The 23,393-nt window shown below is 40.0% G+C and overlaps 1 protein-coding gene across 1 annotated transcript; it reads left to right on the forward strand.

Annotated features, from left to right (window-relative positions):
* Positions 1–10,510: 10,510 nt before the first annotated feature.
* Positions 10,511–22,239, forward strand: LOC131232712 (uncharacterized). The gene is made up of 4 exons (XM_058229135.1): positions 10,511–10,672; positions 16,723–16,824; positions 19,933–20,093; positions 22,126–22,239. The coding sequence occupies exons 1-4, from the start codon at positions 10,582–10,584 to the stop codon at positions 22,231–22,233; spliced, it is 462 nt and encodes a 153-aa protein (XP_058085118.1). The 5' UTR covers positions 10,511–10,581; the 3' UTR covers positions 22,234–22,239.
* The last annotated feature ends 1,154 nt before the right edge of the window (positions 22,240–23,393 follow it).

Here is a 23,393-nt window from a genome sequence, read left to right on the forward strand (position 1 = left end):
AACATGGACGGTTTCTATCATCAAACCATGACCATCTCAGCATGTAGGCCAAATGGGGTAACACATGCCAGTCTACCTGAGTCGTGATAGAGGCGAAACAAGAGAAATTTCTGACTGTAAATGCCACCTTTTACCCACCGTCTTTTCCAAATGCTCCCAAACTTTACTTTCCCAAACTAAACCATTCTATACAAACGCACTATTTTCAGACGAAAATACCCTTGCATTCAGCACGGTTGCACCTTCCATTCTGTAGACATATGGCTATGGATTATAACCGTAGCTATTGGTAGCATAGGTCTACCGAGTATACTGTACAAAGGCTCATGACCCCAATGGCTACGCTATCAATGGCTACAATTATAATCCGTAGCCATATGTCTACAGAATGGAAGGTGCAACCATGCTGAATGTAAAGGTATTTTGGTCTGAAAATAGTGTGTCCGTACAGAATGGTTTAGTTTGGGAAAGTAAAGTTTGGGAGCGTTTGGAAAAGGCAGTGGGTAAAAGGTGGTGTTTACAGTCAAAAATTTCTCACGAAACAAACTCATTTCTGGACGCGGATTGCGTCCTACCCACGCCCATCTCCAACTTGGAATAGGCAGGAGCTTTACATGGCCACTGTGATGCATGGGTCTTATGCACACCGTTCATACATTTTTTTTTTCTTATCATTTTAGGGTATAAACCCAAAAATAAGATAGATCTAAGGCTCAAGTGGACCACACCACAGGAAGTAGCGGTGATAATGATTCTCACCGTTGAAACTTTTCTAGGGCCCATCATGATGTTTATTTGACATCCAAGCTATTCATAAAGTTACATAGACCTGGATGAAGAGAAAACACAAATATCAGCTTTGTCCAAAACTTCTGCGGTCCCCAAGAAGTTTTCAACGGTAAGGGCCTATTTGGTTTCACGTATAGGATTGTTCTGCATTGTAAATATGTACAGACATGGTATTCGTGACACTATAGCTCGTATCTGTCCATTTTGTTGTTGACAATCACATTGTTTGGTGTAGAGTAAAGTTGTATACGTATACATTGTGGATTTCACAGTTGATGTTTGGGAAAGGAGGCTTGGTCGTGTTTGACGGTTTGTAATCGAATGAAGTACGACAAACCTGCTTGTGTAATTTACGTTCACACGCTACCATTATAAATTCGTATACATACAAAATAGTTCTGTACCGGTTAATAAAACACAATTTTTATTAGGTTAATACTTATCAAAACGTGTGATCGGATGTAAGTAAAACGTATGGGGGTAGGTAGAGGATTATTCCCACCCTCACCTGGAACATCCTGACCATCAACCGCCAACTCGCAATGCCCAGTTCAGATTCTTCCTAAACTTGGGTTTCATACAAAGTATGTAATCAAAGACATATTGGAATTAAGAAATGTGCATTATCTACCAAAATATCCGACAAAATGAGACAAAATATGAAATCAAAGACACCTAAATTAAGAAACGTACATTATTTACAAAAAATCTGACAAAATGAGACAAAATATAATTTTGACAACTATGCAAATCCACAACATAATCCATCAACAAGGGAGAGACATCTCCATGCACGATTTCTGGTTCCATCAACTGGCGTTGCGTGTTAACCCTTCCTTATGATATGAGAGTTGAAACAATCCAGCTGACTACTACATATAAGCAACACCCCAATCACAACTTTCAAGAGAGCATTCATCATCCTTGAAGAATCATAATCTCCATCCACGTCCAACTTGGAAGCTTTGGATATGTGCACGCCAACAAGATCTTCTTCAACTATAGCCGAACCATGAACCCAAGAAGCTTCAGACTCGAATCTCCTGGAAGGTCCCTCATAACGAAATTCCAACACACTGTTGTTACTTACAGGGATGCTGCAAGATAATGAATTCTGCCTTCTGGCCTACAGTCATCATTACATAAAAAATCAGAAGGCTGAAATGGTTTACAAATCTTTGGGATAGAAATTACACATCCCTTTTTCCTTCCAAAATCATGAAGCTTCTACCATACCTGAAAATTATCCCATGCTGTCATAGCCTCATCGTATGACTTATACAATTGGTGTCTACATCTACAGTAACGATCTACCTATGTACGAGCATCCTCCCACTTGTCATATTGGCCTGTAACTCTTCCCACAAAGACCACATAATATTTTCCCATTCGTTCCTCAAAAAACTATTAATATGAGACGTATATAATATGAAGTGACTGTATCATTGATAGAAATTGCGTTTATATGGACTAATAGCAGATAATATAAAATTGGAAGTTAAGTCAGCGAAGAAAAAATGGAAATTATTCCATCCACCTACATTCGTAGTCTCACCTTATCAATAAGTTTCAATCACTGATAAATTGACATTCAATTCTATGAAATCATGGAATCTGATATTTTCCTACTGTGACAAGAAATATATGTACCCTGTTTATGAATATATGCTTCATACAAGTTCAATGATTAGAAGATAAATTTAAGGATCAGATGACAAAACAGAAAAGCAACATATATATCATCATAAGCTTAACATTAAACCTACATAGCAGCCTGGCTTGATATGATATGATGAAGATTCAAACAATTAATGAATCAAACCAATCAAATAACCACAACTTTTCAGTTGTATCAGTCGACTGTGCATGTGTTCAGAGGCAGATACTCTGTTATACCTGCACTTATGAAATTCCTGATACTCACATTTAAGTTAGATGACAGAGAAAACAGATAACCAAGCAACATATATCATAGATGGTGCGACCATCAGCAAGGACAGTATGCAGAAGAGCCATTGCCGAGGATGAACATGCAATACCGCTGGCGAGCGTCTCAGATCTAATGGCAAAAGGATGATCTTCTCTACCCGAGACTGTGAGGACGAAGAGATACCGTGAACGAGAGAGTAGCTATGAAAAATGCTCCACAAAACCATCAGCTCCATAGTGGTTTTTTTTTCTCTCTGGCGGTGCAGTGCAATGACAGCATTGCACTGATCAATGCACTGTATTCTGACATTGAAGACATGTGTAACCCAAAAAGTGGTTTGGCAACGTACTCGAGTGGGACGTGGACGACAGGTTTCAATTCGAATTCGAACACACGATAATGACAAATTTACCACTATACGACCCATTTATGTCCCATTTACCAATTTAAGCCCACTTCTTTTTACCTCACTAGAATAGGCCTCAACTGTACGGACAACTTGCCAAAGGTCAAAAATGCCCCTGCTTTTTCCTTCAAGCAGATCGGTTGGTGCCTGAAGGTTGGGGTTCCCTATGGCTATGGATTATAACCGTAGCCATAGCCGTAGACATTAAAAAATATATATAATCCAGGCAGCAGTACCATCGATCTAGCGGTAATGTCGCCGACCTCTAGACGTCCGGGCGGTAGTGCCGCCCGATTTTTTAAAAAAAATTTGGGTGGGTCCCATCATGGGCCCCACACTCAATGTTCATGATTTTAGTGAGCCCCACATCCACCTATGCACATTTTTTTTACATGGATAACTTTATTCTAGATACATTTTTCTCTAATACATATTTATATAAATATGTATATATAAGCATATAAAATTTTTTTCTCTCATTTTTTTATTTCTTTCTTTATTCATTTAACAAGAATATCTTCTAAACTAAAATTAGTTACTTGATGTACCTTATATGATTTTGGGGTAGGAGAAGCTACTTTAGCCAACCAACCTGTTTATTTCCAAGATTCCATCAGGTCGATGGTCGAAAATCCATTTCATTCACTTCGCGGTTAATTTCAATCAATTCGCGGTCAATTTCATTCATTTCATTTACTTCACGATCAATTCCATGCATTTCATGGTCAATCCTGGCAATTCCGCTTCACTTCACAGTCAATTCCATGCATTTCACAGTCAATTCCCTTCACTTCACGGTTCACGGTCAATTCCCTTCACTTCACGGTCATTTTCATGCATTTCACGGTCAATTCTAAGGATTCCGCTTCGCTTCACGGTCAATTCTATGTATTTCATGGTCAATTCCCTTCATTTCACGGTCAATTCCATGCATTTCACGGTCAATTCCGGCGATAACCCTTCACTTCACGGTCAATTCAATACATTTCACAGTCAGTTCCCTTCACTTAACGGTCATTTCCATGCATTTCACGGTCAATTCCCTTCACTTCACAGTCATTTCCGTGCATTTCAAGGTCAATTCCACTCATTCCACTCACTTCACGGTCGATAATATCACTGATAACCGGAAGTATCGGTATCGCTACAAGTTAAGGGGATTGACCATGAAATGAGTGGAATTGACCGTGAAATGAGTGGAATTGACCATGAAGTGAGGGGAATCGCCGATATTGACCGTGAAATGCATGGAATTGACTGTGAAGTGAAGGGAATTTACTGTAAAATGCATGGAATTGACTATGAAGTGAAGGGGAATCGCCGGGATTGACCGTAAAGTGAAGGGAGTTGATCATGAAATGAATGGAAATGATCGTGAAATGAAGGGAATTGACTGTGAAATGCATGGAATTGACCGTGAAGTGAAAGGGAATCACCGGAATTGACCATAAAATGCATGAAAATGATCGTGAAGTGAAGCGAATTGACCGTGAAATGAATGGAAATGACTGTGAAGTGAAGCAAATTGACTGTGAAGTGAAAGGGAATCGCCAAAATTGACCATAGAATGCATGGAAATGACCATGAAGTGAAGCGAATTGACCATGAAATAAATGGAAATGACTGTGAAGTGAAGCAAATTGACCATGAAATGCCTGGAATTGACCGTAAAATGTATGGAAATGACCGTGAAGTGAAGCGGATTGACTGTGAAATGAATGGAAATGACCGTGAAGTGAAGCAAAATGACCGTGAAGTGAAAGGGAATCGCCGGAACTGATCGCAAAATGCATGGAAATGACCATGAAGTAAAGCAAATTGACCGTGAAATCAATGAAAATGATCGTGAAGTGAAGCGAATTGACTATGAAATGGATGGAATTGACCGTGAAGTGAAAGGGAATTGCCAGAATTGACCGTAAAATGCATGGAAATGACCATGAAGTGAAGGAATTGACCGTGAAGTGAAAGCGAATCGCCGGAATTGACCGTACAATGAATGAAAATGACCGTGAAGTGAAGCAAATTGACCGTGAAAGGAATGGAAATGACCGTGAAGTGAAGCAAATTGACCGTGAAATGTATGGATTAATAGTGAAGTGAAAGGGAATCGCCGAAATTGATCGTGAAATGCATGGAAATGACTGTGAAGTGAAGCAGAATTGCCGGAATTGACCATGAAATGCATGGAATTGACCGTGAAGTGAAGGGAATTGACCGTGAAATGCATGGAAATGACCGTGAAGTGAAGGGAATTGTCCATGAAATGAATGGAAATGACTGTGAAGTGAAGTGGAATCACCGGAATTGACCGTGAAATGCATGGAAATGACTATGAAGTGAAGGGAATTGACCGTGAAATGCATGGAAATGACCATGAAGTGAAGGGAATTGACTGTGAAATGAATGGAAATGACCATGAAGTGAAGCGGAATCACCGGAATTAACCGTGAAATGAATGGAATTGACCGTGAAGTGAAGGGAATTGACCGTGAAATGCATGGAAATGACCGTGAACTAAAAGGAATTGATCGTGAAATGAATGGAAATGACCGTGAAGTGAAGCAGAATCACTGAAATTGACCGTGAAATGCATGGAATTAACCATGAAGTTAAGGGAATTGTCCGTGAAATGAATAGAAATGACTGTGAAGTGAAGCGGACTCACTGGAATTGACCGTGAAATACATGAAAATGACCGTGAACTAAAGGGAATTGACCATGAAATGCATGGAAATGACCGTGAAATGAAGGGAATTGACCGTGAAATGAATGGAAATGACCGTGAAATGCATTGAATTGACCGTGAAGTGAAGGGAATTGACCGTGAAGTGCATGGAAATGACCGTGAAGTGAAGGAAATTGATCCTGAAATGAATGGAAATGACCGTGAAGTGAAGGGAATTGACCATGAAATGAATGGAAATGATCATGAAGTGAAGGGAATTGACCGTGAAATGCATGAAATTGACCGTGTAGAGAAGGGGAATCATCGGGATTGACCGTGAACTGCATGGAATTGACCGTGAAATGAAGGGAATTGATCGTGAAATGCACAGAATTGACCGTGAAGTGAAGGGAATTGACCATGAAATGCAAGGAATTGACCATGAAGAGAAGGGGAATCGTCGGGATTGACCGTGAAATGCATGGAATTGACCGTAAAATGAAGGGAATTGACCGTGAAATGCATGGAATTGACCATGAAGTAAAGAGGAATCGTCATGATTAACCGTGAAGTGAAGGGAATTGATTGTGAAATGAATTGAATTGACCGTGAAGTGAAGGGGAATTGCCGGAATTGACCATGAAATGCATTCATGGTTAATTCTCTTCATTTCATGGTCAATTCCGTGCATTTCACAGTCAATTCTCTTCACTTCATGGTTTATCCCGACGATTCCCCTTCACTTCATGGTCAATTATGTGCATTTCATGGTCAGTTCCATGTATTTCACGGTCAATTCCGGCGATTCCCCTTCTCTTCACGGTCAATTCAATTCATTTCACGGTCAATCCCCTTCACTTCACGGTCAATTCCATGCATTTCATGGTCAATTCCCTTCACTTCACGGTCATTTCCATTCATTTCACGGTCAATTTCGTTCATTTCACGGTCGATTCCCTTCACTTCACAATCATTTCCATTCATTTCACAGTCAATCCCGACGATTCCCTTTCACTTCATGGTCAATTCAATGCATTTCACGGTCAATTCCAACGATTCCCCTTCACTTCACGGTCAATTCAATTCATTTCATGGTCAATCCCCTTCACAGTCAATTCCATGCATTTCACTATCAATTCCCTTCACTTCACGTTCATTTCCATTCATTTCATGGTTAATCTCGGCAATTCCCTTTCACTTCACAGTCAATTCAATGCATTTCACAGTCAATTCCGGTGATTGACCGTGAAATGCATGGAATTGACTGAGAAGTAAAGGGAAATCGTTGAAATTGACCGTGAATGCATGAAATTGACCGTGGAATGAAGGGAATTGACCATAAAATGCACGGAATTGACGGTGAAGTGAAGGGAATTGACCGTGAAGTGACGGGGAACCATAGGAATTGACCATGAAATGAAGGGAATTGACCATGCAGTGAAGGGAATTAACTATGAAATGCATGGAATTGACCATGAAGTGATGGGGAATCGTTGGGATTGACCGTGAAATGCATGGAATTGACCATGAAGTGAAGGGAATTGACCTCGAAATGCATGGAATTGATCATGAAGGGAAGGGAATTCACCAAAATTCACCGCAAAATACATGGAATTGATCACGAAGTTAATGAAATTTGTCGCGAACTGAATGAAATTGACCGCGAAGTGAATGAAATAGATTTTCGACCATCGACCCGATGGAATCTTGGAAAGTAACTAGGTTGGTTGGCTAAATTAGCTTCTCCTACCCCAAAATCATATGTGGTACGTTAAGTAACTCATTCTAGTTTAGGAGACATGCTTGTTAAATAAATGAATTAAAAGATAGAAAAATATTTTTATATACTTATATATACATATTTACATAATCATGTTTTAGAGAAAAATTTAAGGGGAAAAAGTTCTCCTTGTAAAATAATAATAATAATAATATGCCAAGGCTTTTTTTTTTTGCCGCAGAATCCTTATTGCTTTTGTGGGTCCCCTCATGAGGTCTGTGTTATATCTAAACCGTCCATCTATTTGGCGATCTCATATTAAGGCTTGAGATAAAAAATAAAACAGAACTAATTATCAAGTGGACTACACCTTTTTAGGGGTTACAGAAGTTTTGGATCATTATGAAATTTGTTTTTCCTCTTTATCTATGTCTTTGTGACCTTATGGATAGATTCATGGGAAATAAATGTTATGGTGGGCCCAACAAAATTTTTGACAATGAGAATCAATCTTCCCGCTGCTCTTTGGATATGAATATTTTTGGGATAATGCTCCGAAATGATCTTGAAATATGGACGAATCGTGGTGGATATAATAAATACGTGACTATGCGGCCACGTAAATTTGATTTCTTTTTAACCTTTTGAACAACTCGGTGTTCGAGGAGCGTCAGCGCTCGTCTTCGAGCACCAGCCGATCCGCTTGAAGGAAAAAGCAGGGACATTTTTGACCTTTTGCGAAGTCGTCCGTACATATGGGCCTTCTTCCGTTGAGGTAAAAAGAAGTGGGCCTGAGGAGGTAAATGGGTCGTACGGTGGTAAAATTTTCCACAATAACATAATATTTATTATAAAAATAATGCTATACGATTGGGCCGTTCATCCAAACACGCCCTGAAAATTTAATCCACGTTGGATAGTCCGGTTGAGCCTTAGATCTGCCTCATTTTTGAGCTTATACTCTAAAATATGATACGGAAAGGTAAAAAAAAAAAGGGTTGGGTGGCGTAAATAATTCCCATACATCACAGTGGCCACTCCACAAATCAGACGTTAATGTAGTTCAAACAATCTGATTTTGGTACTGTGAGTTAGGTGCAGTACATTCGACAATTCAACAAATTTACTTTGATATGCCACGCGTACAATCTGAGAGTGCCTGCGTATCAACTATCATATTCTGTTAGAGTATCAAACAACTCCACCTAATAAACAAAGGGAGTGGTTAGTTTACTTTGTCTCGTCTCTCTTTTTTAGGCTTCTTTGTCCCCCCATCTCAACCAAAGGAAGCTTCGTTGTCTAAACCCCAATACAGCGGCTGTAACAATACTTCTGACACAGCCCATTTCTCACCGTCCAAATTTCAGGTACGTATAAAATCCAATTCGTCAAAATGGTCAGAGTACATTTAGGAAAATGAGGCCGATCTACTCATTACGTGGGCCACACCATCACAATTAGTCACACCATTGGTTGTACATTGTTTTTGATATTGTGTCCCACTAGATGAGTGGATCTACCTGATTTTCACCTCAAGTGATCTTGATCATGTTCTCACCATTTTTTCCGGCTTGGATATTATACACATGCGTCATGTTGGTAGGAAAGAAAAGGGCTGCATTGGAACTTCTGATGCGTATACCCGCTTTATTAAGAGCAATCATATCCCTAAAAAAATCGAAATTATTGATCCGCTGTCGAGGATATGTATATCACCTCGGATCCAACTTACCTAACCAAAGACAGTGCATCCCCTACTGTGGGGCTCAGCTTGATGTGTTTATTATATATCCATGCGGTCCATACGTTTTTCCAGATCATTTTAGGGCATGAACCCTGAAATGAAACAGATCAGAATCTTAGGTGGACCATAATACAGGAAACAGTGATGATTAACCATTAAAACCTTAATGTGGGGGCACAAAAGTTTCGGATCAAAGATGACATTTGGTTCTTTTTGTTTTTTTTTTTTTTTTTTTTTTTGTTTTACTTCGTCCACCTTATTTAACATTTTTTGATGGCAAATAAAAATAAAGGAAACTTTAAGGTGGACCTTATGAAGTTTTTAACGGTGGTGTTCAATCACAACTGTTTCCTATAGTATGATACACGTAAGATTTGGAACCACTTGATTTTTGGGTTCATGCCTGGAAAAACGAATGGACGGTGTGGATATAGAATGTGGCCCCACGGCTAGCACACGTGTTGGTGAGACGGAGCGCCGTACCTAATCCAACCTGTACGGAACTGAAAACAGGTCGCCCGTTTCCTACGAAAGCTCTTTGCGGTTCCTTCCTGCGACAGCTTCCTAGGCAAGGCCGAGAAATCCATCTCATCCATCCGATTTATCATATCACGTTAAGGGGCTGAAATTTAAGTCTGATTTAAAGTGGGCCGCACGACAGGAAAAAGTAGATAGAGAAATGCCTACCGTCGAAACCACCTACGTAGAGAAATGCCTACCGTCGAAACCACCTACGTCCACCGTAATGTTTACATGCCATCCATTCCATTCATTAGGTCGTTCTTAGTTAGATGAACTGAAAACACGAGAGTATTAACCAGATCTAAAACTTCTGTGGATGTGGATGTTTCAACGGTGGACGTTCAATCTTCACTCTTTCCTGTCGTCGTGCGGCCTACTTGAGTTATGTATCTGCCCGATTTTTGGGCCGTGTTCCAACATGATCTGGGCAAAACGGATGGACGGGTGGATTCTCACTAATATCACGGTGGGCCCCACTTGTCACGGGAAGCTCCTTTTAAAGGCTTTTGCAGGCAAACGGGTCCAAAACCCGAGTACACCGTACATATCCCAAGTGTGCCATCTTACAGTAATCGAGATCATCAGTCGCTTAAGAAGAGAAATGCAATCTGGGAAGAGAAACCCAAATGCCAATCTGAGAGATGAACGGTTCGGATTACTTAACACTGCCCCCACGTGTCGGAGTCGAAAACCTGCGTACGTTATTCAAATGCTCGAGACGCGAGTTCCAGATTTCTTATAAATATCCGGGATCCCTTCCCTCCTTCCTTTCCAAAGTAAAACAGATTTTGCAGAAGCCATCATGGCCGTTGATCTCGCTTCTCCTCTTCTCATTCTCACCGCTCTTCTTCTCCTCCATCCTTCAATCCAAGCCAAAGAAATCCAGTACTGCGGTTAGTTCTTCTTCTTTCTCGATCTTTCTCTTATCTTATCTTTAATGGAGGCTTCTTTTTTCTTTGTACAAGTGGGGCCCACGTTTCAATGATCCACACCGTCTGCTAGTTGGGCCTCAGCGTGGATGGACCATGCCTCAAAAATTTTCTTGATACTATATCCATTTCCTTTCAAAATCGTGGCCTGAAAATAGATGGCTGAGAAGAGGGATCCAGCAACGGTCCGCTCTCCACTGAGACAAGATTCATTACTAGGATCTTCCAACCTGGGGGATTTTCTTGCGGCGACGTCTGTCCACGGTGGATTGTACCAGACGAACAGTCCGGATCATTGAACCATGGGCACAAACCGGAATCCTGATCATCTTGTGCAAATATGGTTTTAAGATTCGTATGAGTCTCGTGCGACTCGTCCGAGTCGACTCGGATTCGGTCAGACCCAATCCAATTCAACACCATGACAAGCACCCCGACTTGGGCTGATTCATCCTCGACTCAGCTCGAGACTGGATGAGTCAGTATGAATTGCCAAGTATTTTAATCAATATCTCAGACTGCATCCTATTCCTTGATAATTAGATGGAATTTCTACTCTACAATTCTGACCATGAGGATTATCTTCCTCAACATGATGGTTGGGATGATAGTAATAACATTCCTGGGCCTTGGGTCCATTCCATGTTTTAAAGTCCTGTTAAAACGGCTTGGGACCAAACCTCACGAGCCGTTACGGCCATTATATCGGTCAACTCTGTGTGTGTGTGCGCGCGCGCGCGCACTTGTATGTGTATTTGTGCGCCCCTGCGTGTGTGCATGTGTAGGTTGGTGTAGGCTGAACTAAGCCCAAGATCCATGGGCCAGGCTCAGGCCCAAACCTCCTAATTAGGCAGCTAGCTATGCAAAATCGATCAGCTTGCTAATCCCTAATGTTATCCAGAATTTCACAATCTCTAATTGACATGTTTAATACCTTTTTTTTTTTTTTTTTTAAATGAACAGGTTTAATCCATAAATCCCCAATCCTAATTGGTGCCCAATTAGAATACTTGAAATCCCTAGTTTGAGTGTAGCATTTGGGTGTAACGGATACCAAAGCTCTAATTGGAAATTTTCTCTAATTGAGAATTTGATTTAAAAAATCCCCAAATCCTTAATTAGGGTTTTTTAATCTACATATCCCTGATTAGAGATTTTTTTATATCCAAAAATCCCTAATTTGCCAGATTATTAATATAGAAATCCTGAATCTCTGATTAGGCAATATAATACAGAAATCTCCAATCTGTAATTGTCATCGGAATTTGATTTTGGTTATGGATGTTACAAAGCAATTTTGTCTTCAATGTTTAATAGAGTTTGCAGTGGTATAAATCAGCTTTGCTTATACAAAAATCTAACACATCATTCAATTTCTTTCTTTAAATATGAAATTGAACTGTTGATTTGGGCTATAAGTTGTGTTCCTTTCCTCACTATTGCACAATTCCATTGTAAACTAAATAAAACGTTTTACAGTTTTTTATTTGTTAAAATAGGTTATGGTAGAAGAGTCACAGATGAATGTAAAAGTAGAAATGCTTGAGAATGTAAGTGAAATAGACAATTTTTCTGTTCGAGATTGAATTCTAAAGGTAGAAGAAAGGCTGGAACCAATAATTGGAAAGACTACTTTTTCTTTTATTGATATTCCATTTGACTTCTACAATCAATATGCAAGGAAAGAGGGCTTCGGTGTTCGTACATGTTTGAATAAATACAATAAGGAGAAATGAGAGATCTTAAAGTTGATTGTATGTTTGAAAGAGGGGACGGTAACTTGTAAGGTAGAGATGAAGCATGGTAAAGTAAAGAGGCAATAGGGTATTATACGAGAGAGTTGTAGAACACTTTTGACAATTTAAAAAGAGGATGAGAGACCAAATTATGTAGTGAAAAGTTTTATTGGGGTGCATAGTCATGAGTTAGTAACCATGGTGTTCCGTAAAGGCCGTTACGTAAAGGCAATGGTGGCAACCGTTACACGTTATGGGGTCGTAAAGGTCGTAATGGCCATTACGGATAAAATGACCTATAAAGGCCGTTACAGCCCCCGTTACGTCCCCCATAAAGGTTGTAATGGATCCGTAACGGCCCGTTATAAGGCCGATACAAGTTTTTCGGGTTTTTTTAATAGAAAAAAAGAGATACCGTACGTAACGGCCGTTACAACCCGTATCGTAAAGGTAACAATGGTGGCCATTACAGCCACCATTACCGTTACGGAATACCTTGTTAGTAACTCCTTGGACGCAACACCTTCGATCACATCATGGGATGTTAAAAGCGTAGAAGAATTTGAAAAAAAAAGTTCAATCAAGCAAACATAGCCATTGTGCAAACTGTGACGGTTTATAGAATCAAATCAGGTGGTTTCGAAAATATTGGATGCTTGGAGCAAGACATGAGCAAGGTGTTCCGTATCCGTTATGATACACCCATAAAGGCTGATACGTATATATAACGACCATGACCGTTACGTGATACGGGGGTGAAACGGGGCAGTTGATTTTTTACTTTTCTCATTCCAAAAAACTCTACTAGATCACTCTTACTATAGTTTTTAATATTAAAATCGTAGATTGAAGTGATTTCAGCAAATAGAAGCTCTGATGGCCTTTTTTTTTTTTTTTGGTTAAATTGAAAAAGTAGTATTTATGCAAATTTTCTAATTTCTAGTTTTAATGCTTGATTGTGATGTGTAAACATTAGATACATATAATTATGTTTACAAATTTACTAGACAACCCGATACAACACTCTCACCAAAGAGTGGACCCTTACACCACCATAAACATGTTCAAAAAAAAATAAAAAATGAATGCATATTTGGAATATTTACATTATTTTTTATTTTCTAAATATTTTTTCAGAATTTTTTAGGCAAAAGAAAATTTTCAACCATTACAGTGGTTGTAACAGTCGTTACGCCCCCCGTATCAGCCATTACAACCAATACCCGTAACGGTAATGGTAGTGACCATTACGGCCACCGTTACCGATATGGAATACCTTGGACACGAGAGATTTTATAAGAGAAAAAAGAAAAGAGACCAAGGGACATGATGTTCAACTATTGAATGAGCATTTTTGTGAAATGAGGTTGAATCTATCCTTTTCATATGTTGTGAAGGTAGATGAGGGTGGATTAACACATTGTTTTTGGGCTGACCTAGTTCACACAAGGTGTATCATTACTTGGGCAAGTTGGTATTAAACACCACATACAATACAAAGCGTTATAAGTTGATCTTCGTGCCGTTCATAAGGGTTAATTACCCTGGTTAGATGATCATATTGGATTGTGGTTAATGAGACCACTGAGTCATTCATTTAGTTGTTTGAGAAATGGCATGAGGCAACGCTAAGGCAGTTGTTGAAGGCGATCATAACAAAAATAGGATCTAGCTACGACAAAAGCCATTGCTACTATGTTTCCAAATGCTTTTTATTGATATTGTATTTGGCACATCTTGTAGAAGGATCCTAAAAAGTTAGGACCCGTTGCTTTTAAGGATGAATTTAATGGCCATTTTTGTGATGACATATGAAATTCCAAGAAGCTCCAAGAGTTTGAAGTAAAATGGAAGAAAGTTATGGAAGACAATGGGTTGGAAGACAATGATTGATTTGTTTTTTAATTCAACATTCGTTTTAAACAGCCACTGGCACGTATATAGGACGATTTTTTTATTTCTTTATTTTTTTATTTTTTTATTTTTATTTTTCGTATGTATAGTAACTAACAAAGTGAAGGTGCAAATACGTTCTATCATATGTGTCGAAGAACAACCCATTAATGAATTTCATTGTTATTTTGATCGTGCGGTAGTACAACAACACAACGAGTTAGTTGCCGATTATGAAACAATTAGTAGCATGCCAAAGTTGAAAACTCTATTTGCCATGGAGAGAAGCTTGGAGAGACATACACTATGTTTAATAGATTTCAAAGAAAGTTGCATGAAATCACTGTTTATGCCACAAGTCTTGTGGAAAAGATGGAAATCCTTTGTATTTAAAATGTTAGAAGGATAGAAGAAATAACCCATGAACGACGAGTTAAATTTGAGATAGAAGTGCAATGAGCAAAATGTAATTGCTTGAAATTTGAATATGAGGACATCATGAAGGCACATAGTATGTGTGCTACGACAATCTTGGATAGCTAATTTATTGGACCACTATAGTTTGAATAGATATATAAGAACTAAATTGAGTTCTGTCTATGATTGGAGCGGTGCATAGATACAGGGAGAGAACAATGAAGCATGGTCACTTTGATATAGTGATTTGTGTGATTTGTCTCACATCTCCAATATTCTTGTTAATGAAAGCACTAATTTCAAAGAGATATGTAATTTGTATAGGGGAGCTATATTATCTTCTCAAACCTTTCATTATTAAAGGGAGATTTTTCCTCACAATTAGTTTTGGAATGGCTTAAACCTCTCATTATTGACGGCCAATGGAAGGGTTTCACACCAAAAGCAAAGACATTTAAGTAATTTTTAAGGAAGCCATCCGAGTAGACAATCTCCAACATTTATAGTGAGAAAGGCGTTGATACTCTAGCAGGGTATGATGGTCGATATGCAAGCACTAAGAAATTGTACATATGGCATAGACTGAACTCAGGTTAAACTGTACAAATCTTGGGCCCTGATTTAGATGGCTATCATCCCAAAATACCTTGTTTTTTATTTCATAAATGGCTGATTGGTGGATATTTAATGGACTATCAAAATGAAAGCTACCAATGGTCCGGGGTTTGAGCACCCTAGTCCCTAGGCACCCTTGCATACTTTGTACCACACCGAGTTTACAAATTGTGGTGTCCCTTCTAGGGAACAATGTAACACATCCTTGCTCACTTTCCACCACAGCTTACAAATTTTCGCATGTCACTTCCAGGGAATGCCCCAGATTGATCAAGATGGAAACAGAATTCATTCTTACAGTAGTTCATCAAAAGTTTGACAACCAGCTGCCACCTGACATCAACCCTCCTCTACCCTAGCCGAGGACCAGCAGTTGCAATTGCTATTTGGCAGAATTGATGATTCTTATAATTTCGTTTTAAGAAAAGGAAGAAGTGAAAAAAAAAAAAAAAAAAAAAAGATGTCTAAATCAAGGGTTTTAGGGTTTGGTATTGATGCGCGTCCAGCCATTACTTGAACTGATGCATAGGGTCAAGTTGGGTATGACGTAACTGGGTTCTGTAGAGGAAAACGGAGAAGGGGAAATTTTGAAACTTGTTACATGCCGTGTTTGTAAAGGTCAAGTTGTGTCATGGATAAATATCAATTGGCATAGTTGGTACATGAAAATATATTGGCCGAGTAGTATGGGTTGGAGATGAGTAGGCAGGTAGATCAGTGTCTTGTATTTGTGACCTTTGAAAGTGAGCTGGGTCTAAACAATTGTGTCTAGTCATGAGACCAGGGAATGGATGTTAGTTTTCTTGCTGGTATTGGAGGGATTTTTGTGGGACTTAATATTAGCATTTTTGTTGATGTTTTGAAGAATTTTGGGATAGGTGAAGCTTTCTCATGGACACCTTTGTTCTTTTCTTTTTCTTTTTTAATGGTTTGCTTCAGTTTAAAATCAATTTTGTGACAGTTTTGGAGGGTAAGAGTTAATGAGCATGATGTTCTTTCTTTTTGTTTGGTTGGTGTTATTAAAGAACCGTGTTCAAATGTAGCGGGCTTGTCATGTTTTGTTATGGTTTGGTTGTCTCTGTTTGAAATTAATTTTGGAAATGCTCCAGAGGAAGTTGGGAGTTGTTGATTTTGATTATAGTGCTTTTTCATTGACGTTTGAAAAAAAAAAAAAGGTTCAAATGAAGCTTTTCTTGTGGGAACTTTTGCTAAAATCTAGCTGGTTATGTTAGAAATCTGCATGAATTTTTTGTAGGGCATTCTGATGCAGTAGGAATTAATTCCAGTGTGATTAGTTGCTGGTGGGATGGTTTGCTAGTTCTTTCATTCTATAGGGTTTTTATGCTATTGCAGATAAAAAGGGTGACTATGCTGTTGAGGTCAAGGGAGTAGAGATGTCTCCAGATCCGGTGGTGAGAGGAAAGCCAGCTACTTTCAGCATCTCTGCATCTACTGGTACATTCATATTTTACATGTTCCCTATATTGCTTTTCTTTTTGGGCTTGAATTTTTCTGTTTCAACATGTGAACTGTGTTAGACGATGATCCAATTGTACTTCCAAATGAAATGTGAATTTCTCTTAGAGCTTCTTCCTTCCCGCGTTTCTGTTCCTCTTTTGGTAATATGAACTGAGCACTCGAGTTTAAACATTAAAAACTAATGAGACAAGGAGCTGCCTAGCACTTCACTGTTTTACATAATACCAGTGATTGATTGGTTGTTGCCATTGACAAATAAAAGTCATCATTATGCTCATCCCCAATGCCTAGTTGAACAGTGCCCTAATGAGCTTGTCTAGCAAAAGAAAAAAGGACACACTAAAATTTATTCAAGCATTTGATCTGAATATGGAGGCCAGATTCCAAAATCGATAGCTAATCGGTTATTGTTACGGATCTGATGGTATAGAATAATTCTGCGGGAGAAATTGTATGATCCTCGGCCTGGAGAGAGGTCAGGTATAGTATCCAGGAGACCGAATCTGTACAAGCGGACCTTGGTTCAACAATCTGGACCATTCATTGATTGGTAGTAGATAGTGAGCAGATTAGGTTATGATAGGATGGTCAGGATCTTCCAACTTACGAAATCTTTAATACTCATCTATCCTTGGTGGGCCCATCAGATCACAGCTGTGTGGCCAATCAGTGCACCTCATTTGTAGGAACTTAGGGCCCAAGCATTCTATATAGACGTATGCAATATGAGTAGAAACAGTCAAAGTTCAGTATTTTACTTGTGATTATAACAGTTCTGCTAACTGGAGTGGTGGTTTGAATTCAATTTGTCTTGTAGCATTAGAGAGTCTGTCTTAGAACTCTTTCCAGCGCAGAAAGAATATTCAAATATATGTTATGTGTACAAGGATATGCCCCTCATTTCATCTTGGAATTTTCTCTCTAATGTCTTCATCTCCTTTATCTCACTCTGAGTTTTAGTAGGTGCTATTGGTTGGTTTCTTTATAACTACGACATATGGGATTTTAATCAAGGTAACCCTGTGAAACCTGGCACAATGATATGTCCATACAATAATATTGCAACAGGTTTGCCAAGCCCCTATGGCTGTATGAGGCAGGCAAACTCCATGCCACCACATTTGCCAGTGCATCACATGGGCTCAAGATCCTAGCCATCCATCAGTCGGTCCCCACCATGGAAACGCCCTTTGCCAAAAAAATATCAGTCCGCTGATCAATTTGCTTCTAATTGACCAAGGCATCTGCACAGTGGGGGCACCTTAGGGATGGCTTGGATGTCCCACCATGTGCCACATCAGCACATGTGAGTATGTGATGGTGTGTAGATGAGCTGCCATACATACATGTGTTGGGTTTTGCAAACTTCACATGGAAATATTAAAGATGTTCTGTATATGGGCGTGGAGAAGATTTTGGAGCATTCAGATATTTTCATGGAGCACTTGAAAAATTACAATCTACACCAGTTGCTGTTACTTGTTCTAGTGCTTGCTAGGTTTTTCTTTTAGATCTTTCTTAAAAGGGGTGTGTGTGTGCATGTGTGAGGATTTATGCATTCTACATGCGAGTAGGGTAGCAACTCGGCTGCGCTGGCCCAAGCCAGCCATAGTAGGGTATAGATGTGCTGAACCTCAAGTCCTTTGAGGTGTCACTGAGCCTGAGTACTAGGCCTGGTAAGTAATTTGGCTCAACCTGGCTTGCATCTATCAAAAGGCCTGACAAGCATGCCTGGCCCACCTCGAATTATTTAACATTATATGACTGGATATTGCTTGGCCCGATTTCAGCTCTCTAGAGGCATGGGATGGGATGGGATGGGATGGGATGGGATGGGATGGGCCTGGCCTGGTCTCAGGTCCTTACCTCATGGGCTGGGCTCGAACATGCTATGGCCCAGCTTGAATCTGACCTGTTTGCGACCCCATTCACGAGTGTGTACGATTGAACTTGATCGCATTAATAGTGAGTTCAATCCAATGGTGCCACAATTTACTTTTTAGTGTGCAAAAACTCTTCCTTTCAAGATTAGCATAGATTACATTTTGAAATAGGCCTTTCCATAACACAGTTGTATCTGGTCATGATATGAGCAAATCATCTTGGTTTCTTGCCTTATGTTGTTCTCCTCTTTACATTTTTAATAACCAGCCCGATTTGTTATTCTGTAGGAACTATAGTTCTTGCTTTTTATGGTCTTCCATTGGCTGCTGCTGAAATAGGCGCCTCCACAAAACATGGAGTCCCATCACAATTTTTATTTATTTATTTATTTATTTTGAGTTCTATCACCAATGCGAGGTGAGGAGTAGTACTCTCGCAAGGGTACTGTTCTTTTTTCCATTTTAAGACCACTGATGTGTTGAATTTCGACTCTCATAAGGCATGGTTAGAGTTGGATATAAGAACATTGATGTGATTGGACTCTCTTATGTAATGATTTCAGACACATGCACGTGTGGTTGTCCACTGCTTATGCAAATTCTGGAATTTTATATACTTAAATAGTAATGATCACCTACAACCACGTTAGCTTAAGATACAACTCAATCCACATAACAATGTGTCACCTGTTTTGGACATCTGAGCCCTGCAGTAAGTTGGGCCCCTCATGAACATCACCTGGAGCAAGAATAGGCCAATGCATTCATCAGATGGGCCTGCTCTGTTCGATAGCTAGAGGGTTTAACTCGTACATGCCAATGGTTTGAATTGACTCACTCATGTAGCCTGCCTAATTATTAAGACAGGCCTTATTTTTGGGCCTGATGATCTTCATGGTGGGCCCACCTTGTCTCAAATGTCCGGCACATGTGAAGCATTGGAACATGTGAGACAAGCTTTGTGTTAAGCTAAGCTACAGCCAGTTCTGGGTGATCACTACTATTTGTGTAAGGGTAACCATCACCTTAGTTACTCTTTAAGTGAGGGGTAAGTAAGAGGGTCTGTGAATAGGTAGGAAATGGAGAAAGCTATTTTAGGATATCCAATTGTCCAAATCATCTAGGAATAGATATGTTCAGGAGCAGGTGATTGATGTGCTACAGCCTAGACTAATTAGATTTTCCTGGTATTGTGATGCAGATGAAGCCATCTCTGGAGGGAAAGTGGTGATCGAGGTTTCATATTTTGGTGCGCACATCCACACCGAAACGCATGACCTTTGTGGGAAGACGCCTTGCCCAATCGCAACAGGCGATTTTGTGCTGTCTCACACCCAGTCTTTGCCAGGATTCACTCCACCAGTAAGCCATTCTTTCTTCCCCACTTCTTAAACTTCCATTGCTGCAGAATACAAACTTTTAGCCTGCCTACCCCTGTTTGGGGTTGTCAAATGGCTGGGTTTGGTTCAAGCCCCATTCTAGCTGCAAAGACAGTGCTTGAGCCCCACCTGAGCTGGACAGGGACCAAGTTTCCTGCAGGCATGTCCAACCCAAGAGAAGCTATGGCATGATTCCCATCCAGGCATGACCCATTGCATGATGTTTAGCTGTTATGCCCACGCTCCACCTGCCATGGTGTGCCATTTCCATATAAGTTAATTGTAGACAACATATGTGATTAATATATCATACTAGGGTTATGGCACATGCGATGCACGTGGAACAAGGAAGGGATGGAGATAAAAGGGAGAGAGATTTAGAGGTGCAAGAGACAATAGGAGAGAAGTGGAGTGACCACAGTTCTCTACAAAACCTGTTTCACACAACATGTAAAACTCCCGAGTCTGCTGAACCCACCATGTTTTAAATGCAAAACCAATCTGTTCATCAGGTTCTATTCTTGATTTTAGGTACTGATGTAAAAAATCAGCTAGATCCGGAACTCAGATGGGCCACACCACATGGAATTGTGCAATGGGATGCTGACCATAAGTTTGTGTGTGGGCCACCATGTGTTGTATCTTTCATCGAACCCGTTAACCTGATATAATTAACATGGATGAAGAGAAGATACACAAATCAGCCCGATAAAAAAAAAAAACTCAGATGGGCCACATCATGCGTACTTGGCGGTGTCAGTGGGCCGGGCTCAGGCCTGAAAATCAGAATTTTGATTAGGGCCGGCCCGACGGCCCAGCCTGAAACAGTTCAAAATCCGGGCTGAGACCTACCCAGGCCCGGCCCATTGACAGCCCTATATGTACTTAGAAATCTTTGGAGCATTTTACATTGTTCCCATTGGCATGACCCATGTGAGTTTTCAAACAGTTATCTTCAAATAATGGTTCTCACCAGATGGACGGAATGTATTTTACATACACAACATGGTAGACCTCAAGGAGCTTTGCACAGTCTCCTCTTCGTACTGACCATATGCAAGAGGAAGTCGTGTTCATGCAGGCTAGATGCGTTGAAAGAAGTGCAAGAAGCAGGTTTAAGCCCATCCCTGGCGCAGAATATCAAGTCCCTTGCCAAGCGGCTACATTTTTACGATGAATTCACTCTTTTAACTAATGCTGTGAAGAGTAATTGCAAGGGCAAAAATGTCCAAAAGTTATTGGCGTTATATACAGTGGAGATATATGATGGCTTATCTCAACCAAGCGACCCAACCCGTTGGGCTGAGGGAACTCAACCCTAACCTAAGCATTCCATTACCAAGTCAGATGTGGTATTGTTGGATCACTCGGCCTAGGAATTTGGCCTAAATAAGACCCATAAAAGGTAGGGGTGCAACTCGGGTGGGGTGGGTTGAGGGTCAGCCTGAGCATTATCAAACCTCAGGAGGACCTAACCTGCAACCTGACCCGACTCGAATTCCAACTCGAGATGCCTAACCTGAACCAAACCGGAAGTCCTCTATACTCAACCCTATGGCCTACACTGGCTTGACCCAAATACATGTGATTATTCCCAACCTGACATGAATTTGCTGAACCAGAACCCAATCTGATTTCACATCGGGTGGGAGCTTCCAACCCTAACCCAACCAGTGGTCCCTAGCAACCCGACCCAACCAAAGCCGAACTTGGGTTTGGTCAATTCCTTTCAGGTTGACCCATATTCTAGTTGCAGTCTTAATGCTAGGCCAGGTAGGATGAGCTGGCCTGATCCATTGTTACTGAATTTTCCGTAAATTTTGCCTCTTAAAACCATCAGGCATCACCACTCTACACTTGATTTTCAATGGAAGTACATTACTATCAGTCAGAATATTAATCTTGCCATTAGGTTTCTCATCCTCATTGTGCATGGGTGGTTTTTGGACCATTTATCCATCTTGGGCAGATGTTATTTTCATTAATTTCATTTTGCTGTGATGCTCAACATGCAGGGTTCATATAGACTTAAGATGAAAATGGTGGACGGGACCGGGCATCAGTTGACATGCATCAGTTTTGGTTTCAATATCCGGGCTGGCTCATCCATCGCAGATAGTTAAGTGGGTCCAATTTGCATATGAACAGTACATGTTTTAATCACCTATTCTGCAGGAGTCTGAAGACCTGCATGGACAGTTGTTTTTTCTTTTTCTTTTTCTTTTTCTTTTTCTTTTCATACCTCTAGTGCTGTATATGATCTTGCCAGTAGAACCTAATACCTGTCTGTACGAATATTTCTGAATTCAAAAAATGTGAGCAAATGTTACATCTCCTTCTCGTGAGTGGTGACGAGTGCGAACTCATCCTCACATGTGGAAGTGATGTCCAGCTATCCAGACCATTGAAATTGTGGGTCCCCTTATGGAGAAAATCTTTGAAGCCACATTGATCAAGCAATCTTAATCATCCAATGATTATGAGTAAAATTGTGAGTGATCCAAATTCAAAGAGAAAAATTAGATGGTCAATGTTATCAACATAAGTGTGGTTTTTCTCAGTTATGCTCCACCCAAACAGTTGGTAGACAGCCTGTATTGCAATACAGCTAAGAGATGTAAATGTTTTATTCCTAATCATAAAATTGTCCTCCACACAAAGTGTGCTGAAGGAATGAATCTTGAATCTCCTGCTTACGCAATGATATCAATGCTGGGGGAGGTTTGTTTGAGTACATCCTGGCAGATGTACTTTGAATCTGGGTCATCTTCCAATGATCCAAAACGTTACATGACAAACCTCATTTTGTACAATGGAAAAATGACAAATAGAATACATGAATTGGATTACTTTCAACCCTTTGATTTTGCTTTGAACATGAAGGGCCATCATAATCATTGTATAATCAATGGGTTGAAAAAGATGCAAATTCAATGGCTAGAGTCCCAGAACAATTCGAGCAACCTCATTGCTGGGATTGAAGTGCATATCGGGTTTCTGCAAACTATGTTGCCCACCATTGTATGTGTATGAAAAAAAGATACATAAATATTGGCAAGAAATCCCGATCTTCATTCAGATTTTGTGGGTTGTATGATACTGCAGTAGACTTTGGGCCTCGTGCTTGCAAGAACAAGCAGGTATTTTTTGTTCGCACCTGCAGTTCATACAGGTGGGTCAATGATTCAATCTAGGCTCATTTATCCAGTGATCGCATGATTGGTGATGCTATGAAACCACTCCAATTGGACAGCCCTAGGCCATTATATTTTTAGCCGGCAAT

Source organism: Magnolia sinica, chromosome 18 (genome assembly GCF_029962835.1).
Source record: "Magnolia sinica isolate HGM2019 chromosome 18, MsV1, whole genome shotgun sequence".
Taxonomy (NCBI): Eukaryota; Viridiplantae; Streptophyta; class Magnoliopsida; order Magnoliales; family Magnoliaceae; genus Magnolia; species Magnolia sinica.